The following is a 12,639-nucleotide window of genomic DNA, read 5'->3' as shown; positions in this document are numbered from 1 at the left end:
TCGTGGTGCCATATGGCAGCAGGATCTACCATTAGACAGCAGATTATGCTTCTAATATCTTCCCAGGCGGTAGTACCTCCCTGTTTGGTAGCTGCCTACTACCTAACATAAAGAGATCTTAGTTATACCATGACAAACAATAGCACACATGTTAGATATACGAGTATATAAAACCTTAAGGAAAAGGACACTGCAGATATTTGTAAATCTTATATAAGTAAGGATAATCGCCGATTAAGCTTTAGAAAGCAACAGACGTTTTTATCAAGTAAGGTTAACCTTTTTAGCTACACCTTAGAGAAAAATAATTTGTATATAATTAAATTTACTTTTTCATGTTAGACGACGTTTACCATCATAAGAGAGCCAGACTATAAAGTAGAATAAGTTAAATTATGCTAGGCTATGCCGGTCGAGACACTCAACAGATGTTCCTCGGTATGTTACAACTGATGTTGCACTGAACAAAATCTTTCTCACATGAACGATGTCAACCATTCTAGCGTTACCCAACTTCACGTATCTTAGCTGAGGAAAAAATCCTCCACCTTTTATGATCAACTGTAATGTTATTTCTACCCCTTTTGATGGTTTGAAATTTTGAAGTGTATTTGCAAGACATTGTATTTGATGACCAGAATAAGAGTTACAACACTAGACTGAAAGAAGATGCGATCAATAAACATAACTGTGGGCTCTAGGTATTGAACCACTGCTTACTGGCACATCCTCAGATCTTTTTAATGAAGTCCTAAAATCTTTGTAGGCTGCCTTGTCAGGTACACCCAGACAGCTTATAAGCTACTAAGGGTGGGGAGGGGGCAGATTTCACAAAGTACTTACCCGTAACATCAAAAGGGGAAGGGGACATTAACAATAGTTTTAAAGAGAATGTTGGTACCTGGAGGTGGTGCATCCCAAGAGCCTGGCTAGATTCCTCGATCTTTTCCTCTGCTTGGTCCACCTCCCGTCGCTGGGGGTCGTTGATTAGGTCTTTTAGCCACTGTAAAAATAATTTCCTGTGTTTATCCCACGAGCAGAGAATAGCAATTAATGTTTTTTTAGAAAAATAACACCACTAAGATATCATAAGCTGACGTGAATTACTCTTTATATGGATTACTGTATGTTACAGGAGAAAAAAACCAGAACTACAGTACAGTATTTTAATTATGTTCAGTAGCGCAAAGACTCTTCCACCTAGATATTCTGCCCACCATCACCGCCAACAAAGACTCTTCTACCTAGACATTCTGCTCACCACCACCGCCAACAAAGACTCTTCTACCTAGACATTCTGCTCACCACCACCGCCAACAAAGACTCTTCTACCTAGACATTCTGCTCACCACCACCGCCAACAAAGACTCTTCTACCTAGACATTCTGCACACCATACACAAACATCACAAGAAAGAACATACTTTAGTAATTAATCCACTCTGGAGGAAGGATCTGATGTTGCTGTTGAAGACATGACGATAAGGACAGCCAGGATTCATGGCCCAGCCCAGCTCCACTGGAAAGATGTCTCCGGTGGCCACATGCAGCTGACGCTCCCCTGTGGCACTCGTGAACCTTGACAAGAGAAGTTCTGCTCAGTATTGCTGAGGGCAGAGGAACAGAGAGAATGGCATTGTACCAGTACATTAGTAAATGTACCTTAAACACAACAAACTGATCAAGTGTAAATACATAAGGATTTGCACTAATACACGTATTGCCACTATGATATTTATTGTTACCTTCGAGTACATCTTAGGTTGTGTGTGTTTGTGTGTCATCCTTCCTCCTCTGAAAGACAGGTCAACTTAATGTACGCATGTGGTTCTACATTACAAGCGTATGCCTATATTTGGTGTAATTTTGTGTTCATGGATATGTGAAGCTGTCTAGACGAGAACGAAAAGTGTGAATATGCGAAGGTGTCACACCTTCGCATTTTCACACGAACACTGTGTTAGGTAATCAAATCAAGACAAGCTATAGAAAATGCCTCTTCAAATTAAAGCTGTATTATTCATTTCCCTTTATTATATTATGTATTAATACCCAACCTATAATAATAACTGAGACCGAGAGAGAGAAAGAGAGAGTCTGTAGGATTATGGTAACTAGGTAGAGTACAAGTGTAGGTTGTGTTGTTACCTGACAGCGATGCGGTCCTCCAAGTAGGTCCTCCAGGTGATGAAGGCATACTTGGTGTCTCGTGCCTGGTTGATGCACTCGTCAAGGGAAGGGCAGGGTTCTAGGCCTTGATAAACAAGCTGGTACAGTGGAACCTTTGAAGTCTTCAGCAATTGGTAATCGGCTGCGCCCAGGTCCTGGTCATCACACATACAATCAAACCAGGTGAATTGCCCGGCTTCGCACCTCCCTACCAAATTTCAGCTCTCTATCTTCAAAACTGAGAGAAAGCACACACACACACACACACACACACACACACACAAACACACACACAGAATGTATTCCATATATGTATATTACTTACGTTATTCTAAACAGGGATAATTGAAACTGACCAAGTGACCTGTACATAGGGACGATCAAGAAGATCTCATAATATACTAAAATCTATAAATGAAAAGTATCATCACAAATCTAATTAAACCTTACCTGAGCAAATCTAGATAGACCTATACAGTAGTTGTTATGGTAATAAATGACTTGTTAAATGAAAACTCGTAATGAAGGGGTTAATGCTATCTCTGTTTGATGCTCTGGACTGGCTAGTACAATACTATACCTGGATGCCCCACGAAAAGTCTGATTGGACGAGTTCCTCCAGAGAGTTCAGCGTGGGAGAGAGTGCGGGGAGGGTAAGAGTGGCGGTGAGCATGGCAACATACATAGTCACAGCCACGAACATGGTAAGCACGTATGTCATGATGAACATTCGGGGACACAAACCTGACACCCACTTCACACTCTGGCTGTAAAGAAAGCCAAGTCGGATAAGGGTAAGTATCTGGGAAGGGCCACATACACACATATAACTAAAACACAACTAATACAAACACATAATGATACAGATATACACTGGATTATAAGCTGACAGATGAAAGTTGTACCATGGGGATCTATAAACAATTTGTCATTCCATAGGCGTTCTCACCTCTATGGATGGTACTGATAGCCTCCGACATGTTATAGTCTTATCACATTTGCATCCGTGAAAATCCAGCACACTCCTTGGTTGGTATCAGAGACCATCCCACGTTGAGACAAATTAAAAAAGTTGGGTGTTGTGTTTTAACTTAAAGCACCACAACTATAAGTTAACAATACGGGCAATCTTGTACTACAAAGATGTTAGCTATTATGTATTATGTTTACAAAATGAATAGGGATAAAGCAGAATACAACGCACGTCTCCTGTACTGTACTTGCTGCCGCACAACAGGGGCGGATCCAGGAATATCGAAAGGGTAGTCCAATAAGTTGTGGGTGGGGGAACAGAATGTAGGAAAAAATGGCACAGGAAAAATGGCAATAGGAAAATATGGCACTGGAAAAAAAAACCATAATCATCAGACTGGGAAAAAATGGCACATTAATTTGTATTGACATGTTTTCGCAAAAATTTTATAACGTTTGTTACTGAAACTTACTTAGTTATATCAACGTCATAACATCAAACATTTATTACCTTTAACCAAAACATTCTACCGTATGTTAGTGAAAACTCGTACATAAAAGAATTACAAAATTGAAATGTCACATTGCATATTATTGTTGAAGATTTCCAACGAATGTTATAGCCAGCGCCTTGCAAAAACTCTTGGACTGACTTGCGACCAGCTTGGAGGGTCATGGCAGAGAGTCTTAAGCCTTGTCTGGAGGTTCTTGTAAACTCGTTTTTGGCTCTTCCTGGGTGGCTCACCACGAGATTCTTTCATGCTGTGAGATGATACAACAGCATGGTCAGCTTGGATCCACTGGATGGAACGCCAGATAGTTGGGTGGCTGTGCCCAACCGACCTGGTAGTAGAGGAAGTAAAGAAAGCTTTGAAAGGAATGAGTGTTAGTTACAAGAGTAGCGAGGTCATCCTAAAACTACATCTTGCGCTTGTGAGACCTCACTTGGATTACGCAGTTCAGTTCTGGTCACCGTGCTACAGAATGGATATAGAATCCTCCGAGAGACGTAGAGTGAGGGGCGATATGATCGAGGTGTATAAATGGAAGTCAGGGCGAAACAAAGGGGACTTAACAAGTTACCAACATTAACTCTAATACGCTGTGAAGTGAAATATGCTGTGCCATTTTTTCCGAGTAAGAAAATTGTGCCATTTTTTTCTGTGCCATTTTTTTCTGTGCCATATTTTCCTACTACAGGAGGGGGGGGGGCATGGCGAGCGCAGCCATTTTGAAGCCAGGTGCACTTGATATTAGGTGATATTCTGAAGTCAATAGTAATTACTTTTTACTTCACAAAAATGCCCGAGTACAATACTGCATTAAAAAAAAGTATTGGAATTTTCTGGTGAAAAGGGGGGTTCGGACCTCCAAACCCCCCTCCTGGATCCGCCCTTACACAGTCGGGATAGATATGGTAAACTAAAGGAATTTGACTGCAGTACTGACCATAATACTTCCTTGTATAACCTAAACTAATCTAACTTGCCTTAATATAATCTAACCCACTCTAACCTAATCTAACCCACTCTAACCTAATCTAACCCACTCTAACCTAATCTAATCTAATATATCCTAATCTAATCTAATATGTGACACAGTCTAGCCAAACCTAACCTAACCTAACCTAACGCCCCAGGCAGCATCGGAATATCTAATCATCAGGTCTTATCAGCTAGGGAGTAAGCTTAGGTGATCCTCAACTAACAGAGGGATTAGCACAGCAACATCCAGGAATGAGCAGCCGTGAACAGAAGACCATAGGAGCAAAGTGCACCAAAATAAGTGGAGCATTAAGGTAAAGTGCAGAGCAATAAGTGGAGCATCAAGGTAAAGTGCACCAAAATAAGTGGAGCATTAAGGTAAAGTGCACAGCAATAAGTGGAGCATCAAGGTAAAGTGCACCAAAATAAGTGGAGCATTAAGGTAAAGTGCACAGCAATAAGTGAAGCATCAAGGTAAAGTGCACAGCATTAAGTGGAGCATGCAATTAAAGCACAAGGATTAATGTAACGATCAGAACCAACTTGAAACAGGCGCCGAAGACCAGGAGGGATGCCTTAATGGCTGAGGGAGGGGAGGGCGTGAGGTGGTAGCAGGACCAGCGACACACCAAGTAGTAGAAAGGTCCCACCATGACCAAGGTAGCGACGAAGGCTGCCCATACCTGCAAGCAACAACACAACACCTGAGCTTGAACTCTTCGTGTTTCACCTGTCTTGTTAATTAACCCCATGAGTACACTTACAACCTCACACACACACACACCTGTCTTGTTAACCCTGTGGCCATACCTGCAACAAAACACACATCTATCTTGCTCATATATGCCTCATGTTCTAATTTTCACTCGTGTCCTCTTTCTGTAACAAGTATTACGGTACCTAATGTATTAAAATACAATTTCAACATTTTTGGTCGATTTTAAAATGGGTAAACGTATATTAGGATGTTTAAATCTTTTGGTGAAATAAGCTATGGGACTAATCTTCATGTGATCCCAAATTAACAGCGCAACATCGGTTACAGTTCTGTACGCCGAGCAATTCTTAGCCAAAATCTCATAATGCTAAGCTACCAAAGTCTAACAATTCATAGTTATGTATAGGTTGAAAGTATTGTATTATGGAAGAACTAGAAGCACCATGGAGTCTAGTGGTCACATAGGAATCATATATGATTCATATTACTAATAATAAAAAACTAGACAGGAAATACGCCGAGAGATACAGTAAGTCATGCAGCTCCCGCGGGAAGTGTTGAAAGCCTCGCATTATCTTTCTTTCTGTGGCGTTTGAATATGTTTGTTTATTTTCTTGTATTATCCAAATAAACACTTGTCAGTACTCTCTCGTTATTTTCGCTAAGACAACACCACCCTTGGAAGCATTTTATTACCCAAGTTGTTGTTAATGTGGCAATAGAGAGCAGGAAGGTGTTGATGTGAAAGTACAGTACAGTACAGTACAGTGGTGAACGGGAATAAAGTCACATGACTTGAAGACATTGACAACACAATATATATATATGATGGCATAGCACGTAGGTTAGGTTAGGTTTTTACCGTGCCTTTTTTCGGACTTTTTTTTCCCCTGGATTCAGTACAGTACAGTACTGGGCCTCCACGTTACATTACACTCGTTCACTATGAAAATATTTCCCTTTTATTTTACTTCATGTGTAATCATAACGGTGAGATTGTAATGGATTCCTCCCCTACAACCGCCGTGTCGCTGACCAGCCGACCCTCTTCGAATTCCCCAGCGTACGTGGTCTAGGTCGGCAACCAGCGCCGCCTAACAAGACGGAGGTCAACTGTCAACCCACGCCTACCCCTGCTATATAAGACCTCACCCCGCCGTGACCTCCCTTTTTCTACCTACAGTCACAAGCAAGCAACACCTCCTCCGCTGCTACTGCCTGGTGGCCCTCGCTCCCGCCGGCGACCATGGCGCCCTACAAGCTGCCTGTCCTCCTCTGAGCACCCTCACCAACCAACTCTCTCTACACCACGCTTGGACACACACTGCCACTCCCCAGCACCAAGCTGCATTGTACACCCAATACAATATGTATACAGAGAGCACATTGTGAGTTTCCTTTCTCCAACCCATCCTGAGTGTGAACCAATATCTCATAACCCCACAAGATAAACACGAATTTTGACTGATCTCAATACAAGAGACGTCTCTTGAATTTTCTCAATCAACCATTGTTCATTACGGTAAAAATTGCTTTGTCCTGAAGCTGACAGAGATCTTTCTATAGCACTTCACAGTCCGTTTTGTTCTTAAATTCCCTGAATAACCTAGTATCATCCGCACACATTTGTATGGAGAAGAGTATAGATGTGCCGTTAGTCACCACACACTGCTAGCGGTCAAGAAGAAAGCCTTTGATCCGCGCAAGTTAGCAAATGACGTACTTTGTAGTCCTTACAGTAGTGTATGCACTGTATGATTGGATAGTACCGGCCATCCCTGTCCTCACATACCTTTTGTCTTTTGATTTCTAATTAGTATGGCTTGTGTAGTAAATGTTCGGGCTCCACAGGCAGGGCTTTGTGCTGATGAATTTGGCATTAAGGCGATTAACATCTAGGTGAAATAAACTGGGTTGTCTAATCCTAAGGCGATCCATAATAAATAAATAAATAAATAAATAAATATATATATATATATATATATATATATATATATATATATATATATATATATATATATATATTGATAAAATCACACGGGAAAAGGGAAACAACGGAGCACCTTAGCTTTCGTCTTTATTCAAGACATCTTCAGAGGCCTCTGAAGATGTCTTGAATAAAGACGAAAGCTAAGGTGCTCCGTTGTTTCCCTTTTCCCGTGTGATTTTATCAAGATTTATCTTATCCACGTTTTCATTGTGGATCTACATGAAATATATATTGATTACAGGTATAAGTTGTGTTTCTGAAGGTAATACCTTATATACTCGATTTTTTATTCGTGTAGAGAAAGAGCGTCTTCCTCAAAAAAATAACAAACCTTAATATCTAAACAAGCAGAGAAAAACATTATATTTTTCGTAAACCAAAAAACACTGTCAGAATTCAGGTAGAGTTCATCAACAACTTTCTTGAGTTATGTTTCCCTCACTGGCAGTTTCATCCTTACCAAGTCTTACCTCGGGGGTGAAAGGTCTAAGAAGCGCCAAAGCCTGGTTGAGGAGACGAGGTTTGGAAGTGGCGAAGGTAATGGGCTCAACATGGTAGCCTATAGTACAGTCGACCTTTTCCTCTCGGTCCTGAGTGATGGCAATGTTGAGGGAGAAGTCTGCCTCCACCCTCTCCACTGAGCCAATTACACCTGCACCAATAATTATTCGTCAGGTTTAAGTCAATACAAACACGACTTTAGCTATAAAGTAGCGGGGGTGGTACTCGCTCCAGAAAGTATCTTTACGATATTGTGAGACAATATAACACAACGGACGAAGGATTTTGACGACCTGACCTGACCTAACCTAACCAAACCCACCTAGGTTATGTTAGGGTGCTAAATCAACATAAAATAAACTGAAAACTAATCTTCAGGTGGTCTGATGTTATTCTGACAAAAAAAAAGTAAGGCTAAGATTGATTGGAGTAACAAGAGAAATACTGGAAACTAATAGACTAAAGAAAATGGGATACATTGGCCATAATTAAAGACGGAATGATAATAATGGTACAGCTGTTAATGAGCAAAACTGAAGGACTAGATGGAGCTAGGGAGAAGTTGAGACTGAAATGGATGAATGAAATTATAAGCTAAGGTCACCAGACGCGAGAGATAAGAAAACTGGAAAGACATCACAAAACCGTTTGGCGTAATGGACTGTAGCCGCCTATGAGAATGGTACTGTAAGTGGGCAAGCGTGGCTACTGAGGAGAAAACGGCACAATAAGTTCTTCTGCGGTAGAGAGGATTACATTTTTTTTAAGGATAAGGGTCATTTATACTGGACAGAAGAGCTGAGCATACATCCAGGCCAGGTGAGATTAAGCCATAGTGTGATATTGCTACACAGAAATTTATATCATCCGAGGAAAATAACAAACCATGAAAGACCATAACACCGGGGATCTGACAAACAGCATGACACTAGCCGAAGACATTTCGGTGAACGGAAATAAAGTCACAGGAAAAAAGTCACATGACGTGTACACATCAACAACACAAAATATATACGATGGCATTGCACGTAGGTGTAGGTTAGGTTAAGTTAGGCTAGGTTTTTTCCGTGCCTTTTTTTTTGTTACTTTTTTCTTGTGACTTTGCAAACACCAGAAAGAAGCACACACGGGGGCATACATACTGTATACTGGAACAAGGCAGGAAAACAGACTATTGGAATTTACAATGAAAATTAAATATAATAATAAAAGGCTCAAAATGCACGCATCTGTCGTAAAGAAATGAGTGACGCAGTACTTGAGGGCTTGGGACTAGCACAAAGAGAATAACTACAATACAGAGTTTGTGAAGAGTACACTGCCCGATTTATACGTATTGTTACACCATGTACTGTACCCACAAAGAAGTGTAACTCTTTACCAGTATAGCTGCCATTCTGGAGCCTGTGTCCCCACTGACCATCGCTGGGCTCCACAAACTCATAAGTGAAGTTGAGTGTTTTGGACATTTCCCTAAGCATGTTATTGTCAACGCAGTCATCAGCCGGAATGATGATGTCACCCTCCTTATGATAGCAGCTGAAGGGTTCGTACACAAGCGTCACTACCTGGAACTGGTGACCTTGGAAGTTCTGGAATGAAAGAAAACATCACACGTGTTGAATTAATTATGATACGATGACAAGAGCACCAACGAATTATTGGTACAATATACATGTTTCTGAGGCATTGGAATGCAGTCCATATTTCCTTCGGAGCACTACTGCGATAACAAAATATGAATATTACCCTTTCATATTTTATGTATAGAATTGTGGAAAATACTGTAAGGCCAGCATGTCTTCCAGGTAAGAGGGGCATAGGTAAGAGCCATGATAAATTTAAGTGCATAATATCATTAACCCTATTCTAACTTTACGATGCACTAAGTAGGTGCACATGACGGTGTCTACTTTAGAGGATAATTTTACTGTCACGGTAACCTACAGTATAGCAGTACTGTGTGTTCAAGCCAGCCATGCCAAGCTTGTGTGGAGGCTTCGTCCACTTGTTTAGAAACGGGAGATGAGTTCAATTTGGCAACAAAGACCACGACTGAACTATTGAGGATCACTAATGCTCTCACAAAACAGGGAGGTAACTAGAAAAGCTGCCCTAAACCATGGCTGTCTCGAGTCCGTCCTGAATGGAAAGCAGTGTTTGGCGGGATCACCTCTTTTATGGTTGAAATCACTCAACCAGTGTTATATGTTTGTCACCTTAGACACCCGCGCCCTAACGAACAACCCTAATAATTATCATCCTGAATGAAGATCACACAGTCTTAGCCTAGTTGAAAGAAGAACTCGAGAACATCCTGCAACAACAAGGCGACACCACCACCAGGTTATAACTTGCTCCTGAAGATATCCAAAGTAATGTTATAGAGTTTAGTTGTATAAGTCGTTGACGGATGGAAAAAAGTGAGACGAAAAGGAATTCCATGAACATCATTTGCGAAAAACGGAAGAAGTGAAAGGGATGATAAAGTTCGACTAAATTGAATCTGCAGGGAATTTCAGAGGGCAGAAGACCGTCGACTGTTGCCTTGACATTGAAGTCCTAAAACAGTTGAAGAAAACGACCATCATGAGGAAGTTGGGAGGAACTTAACTAGCAGCAATTAATCAGAGGACTAAACTATCGGTTAAATGTTATCTAATCCTTGTAGATATGAACACTGGACGACCTGGAAGATAAGAAGCCTAGTTGTTTCCAGGTCAGTTTATTATTGAGTTACACCAAAGATATTGACACTGGTGGCTGTTACAATGAATATGTGTCTGGATAATAGCATAAGCTGGGAATAATCTTGTTAACGTAGGTGTGTGTGTGTGTGTGTGTGTGTGTTGTAGGCATTGGATATATCTAAATTATAAGGACAGACTGATACATCCTCACTAAGCACGAGGTGGAGGTAATGTTCATTTACTAAGGACGAGGAGGTACAGTGTTACTCAAGGACGGGGAGGAGGTACAACTCACCAAGGACGGGGAGGAGGTACAACTCACCAAGGACGGGGAGGAGGTACAACTCACCAGGGACGGGGAGGAGGTACAACTCACCAGGACGGGGGTACAACTCACCAGGGACGGGAGGAGTGCAACTCACCAGGGACAGGAGACTCTGGGATGCCAGCTCACCCAGGACGGGAGGTACCAGCTCACCGGGACGGGGAGGGTACAACTCTGCTGGGACGGGGAGGAGGATACAACTCACCAGGGACGGGAGGAGATACAACTCACCAGGGACGGGGGAGGTACAACTCTGGGACGGGGGAGTGCAACTCACCAAGGACAGGGGAGGAGGTACAACTCACCAAGGACGGGAGGAGGTACAGCTCACCAAGGCGGGGGAGGAGGTACAACTCACCAGGGACGGGGAGGAGGTACAACTCACCAGGGACGGGGAGGAGGTACAACTCACCAAGGACGGGGAGGAGGTACAACTCACCAGGGACGGGGAGGAGGAACAACTCACCAAGGACGGGGAGGAGGTACAACTCACCAATGACGGGGAGGAGGAACAACTCACCAAGGACGGGGAGGAGGAACAACTCACCAAGGACGGGTAGGAGGTACAACTCACCAAGGACGGGGTGAGAAGACAGTTGGGTGGCGCTCACAGGGTTACCAGTAAAAGCCAAAATGTACTTAGTGGAACCGACGAACCATGACCCACGCTGTATGGTGATGAAGGCGTCTCCCACCTTCTGTAGTGCCGAGGTTATGGGTCAAAATATTACCTCCAAAATGGGATCTTTATGGGTCAAGAATTTGTTCATATCTAAATTGTTCTTTATTATACTCTTGTAATGGTCCAGGTACTATAGTTATCGTAATTCTTGTAGCTCTTAATTTTATATTCGCATCGTAGAAGTAGCGTTATTAAGTACCACATGTATACTCTCTCTCTCTCTCTCTAGGTAACGTGACTCACATTCAAATCAGCTAGAGTGATGAAGGCGATGCAGTGGTTGCTTTGGATGTTCCGGTGACGTCTCTGGTAGATGTAGTAGTGTGGTGGAGGCGTCGCCAAGAAGGTGTCCAGCTCCCACAACAAGCTGTCTTCTTCCCACTGCGCCATTAGCTCACTCACTAGGTCATAAAACAGGTCGTCCTTCCCGCCCTGTTTGGTACAGTTGCTCCCAGCCTTGTAAAGCACAGCCTGAAAGTACCCAAGTGTAGGACGGCTTTCAAGATTAATGATTATTTAATTGTTGATATAAGGAGTGCGGTGGCCGAGTGGTATAGTATTCGCTTCATGTTCAGTAGGTAGCTAGTTCGATCCCGGTGCACTCCCATTCCACTCAGTTTTAAATGGGTAACTAACTTTACAGTTGGGGAGGTGAAAGTGGTCGAGTGCAGTGTCCGCTGCCTCCTGGTGTACCGAAGGCTTAGTGTGCATTGTGATGTATTCACACTGTCATACCTTTCATAATGGAAGGAATATCCACAGCCAATATTTTCAAAAGTGTTATAATGTAGAGCTGAGAGCATTACTGTATCAGTTTAGTATTCTCGTTGACTGTGATCTTTGTACTGAACAAATTTATGGCCGAATGTAAAAAGTGAAAATGGGTTCCACCGGCCTGAAGGCCCATTAGGGACATGGATCAGCACTTGAACTCCTCACTACACTAGAAGGAAATGTGGCCGACACTGTACTCGTCCGCCTTGACTTACACAATATAAAGTTAGGTACCCACTTACCGCTGGGTAAACTGGGTGTTCCACGGGATTGAACAAGTGACCCTTCGGAAGGACGGCAAGTGTTGCAACCACTCGGCCACCACATTTCTTTTA

At 42.4% G+C, this 12,639-nt stretch overlaps 1 protein-coding gene across 1 annotated transcript; it reads right to left on the bottom strand.

The window, feature by feature from the left end:
- Positions 1-1,287: 1,287 nt before the first annotated feature.
- LOC121857281 (probable glutamate receptor) lies at positions 1,288-11,920 on the bottom strand. Its single transcript, XM_042353271.1, has 8 exons — positions 11,774-11,920; positions 11,460-11,546; positions 9,215-9,425; positions 7,803-7,984; positions 5,168-5,307; positions 2,749-2,935; positions 2,148-2,323; positions 1,288-1,577 (listed from the first exon to the last, which is right to left on the bottom strand). The coding sequence occupies exons 1-8, from the start codon at positions 11,918-11,920 to the stop codon at positions 1,406-1,408; spliced, it is 1,302 nt and encodes a 433-aa protein (XP_042209205.1). The 3' UTR covers positions 1,288-1,405.
- Positions 11,921-12,639: the final 719 nt, after the last annotated feature.

The sequence above is a fragment of the Homarus americanus genome, unplaced genomic scaffold (genome assembly GCF_018991925.1).
Source record: "Homarus americanus isolate GMGI-L3 unplaced genomic scaffold, GMGI_Hamer_2.0 scaffold20465, whole genome shotgun sequence".
NCBI classification, from domain to species: Eukaryota; Metazoa; Arthropoda; class Malacostraca; order Decapoda; family Nephropidae; genus Homarus; species Homarus americanus.
Note: the sequence above shows the minus strand (reverse complement) of the source record. Positions and strands in the feature narration are given on the sequence as shown.

Excerpts from the sequence above, each read along its gene's own strand:
- LOC121857281 (XM_042353271.1), bottom strand. The coding sequence starts at position 11,920 with ATGGCGCAGTGGGAAGAAGACAGCTTGTTGTGGGAGCTGGACACCTTC. Across the intron at positions 5,308-7,802 it reads TTAGACCTTTCACCCCCGAG|GTATGGGCAGCCTTCGTCGC; the intron begins GTAAGACTTGGT and ends TGTTGCTTGCAG. Across the intron at positions 2,324-2,748 it reads ACTTTTCGTGGGGCATCCAG|GACCTGGGCGCAGCCGATTA; the intron begins GTATAGTATTGT and ends TGTGATGACCAG.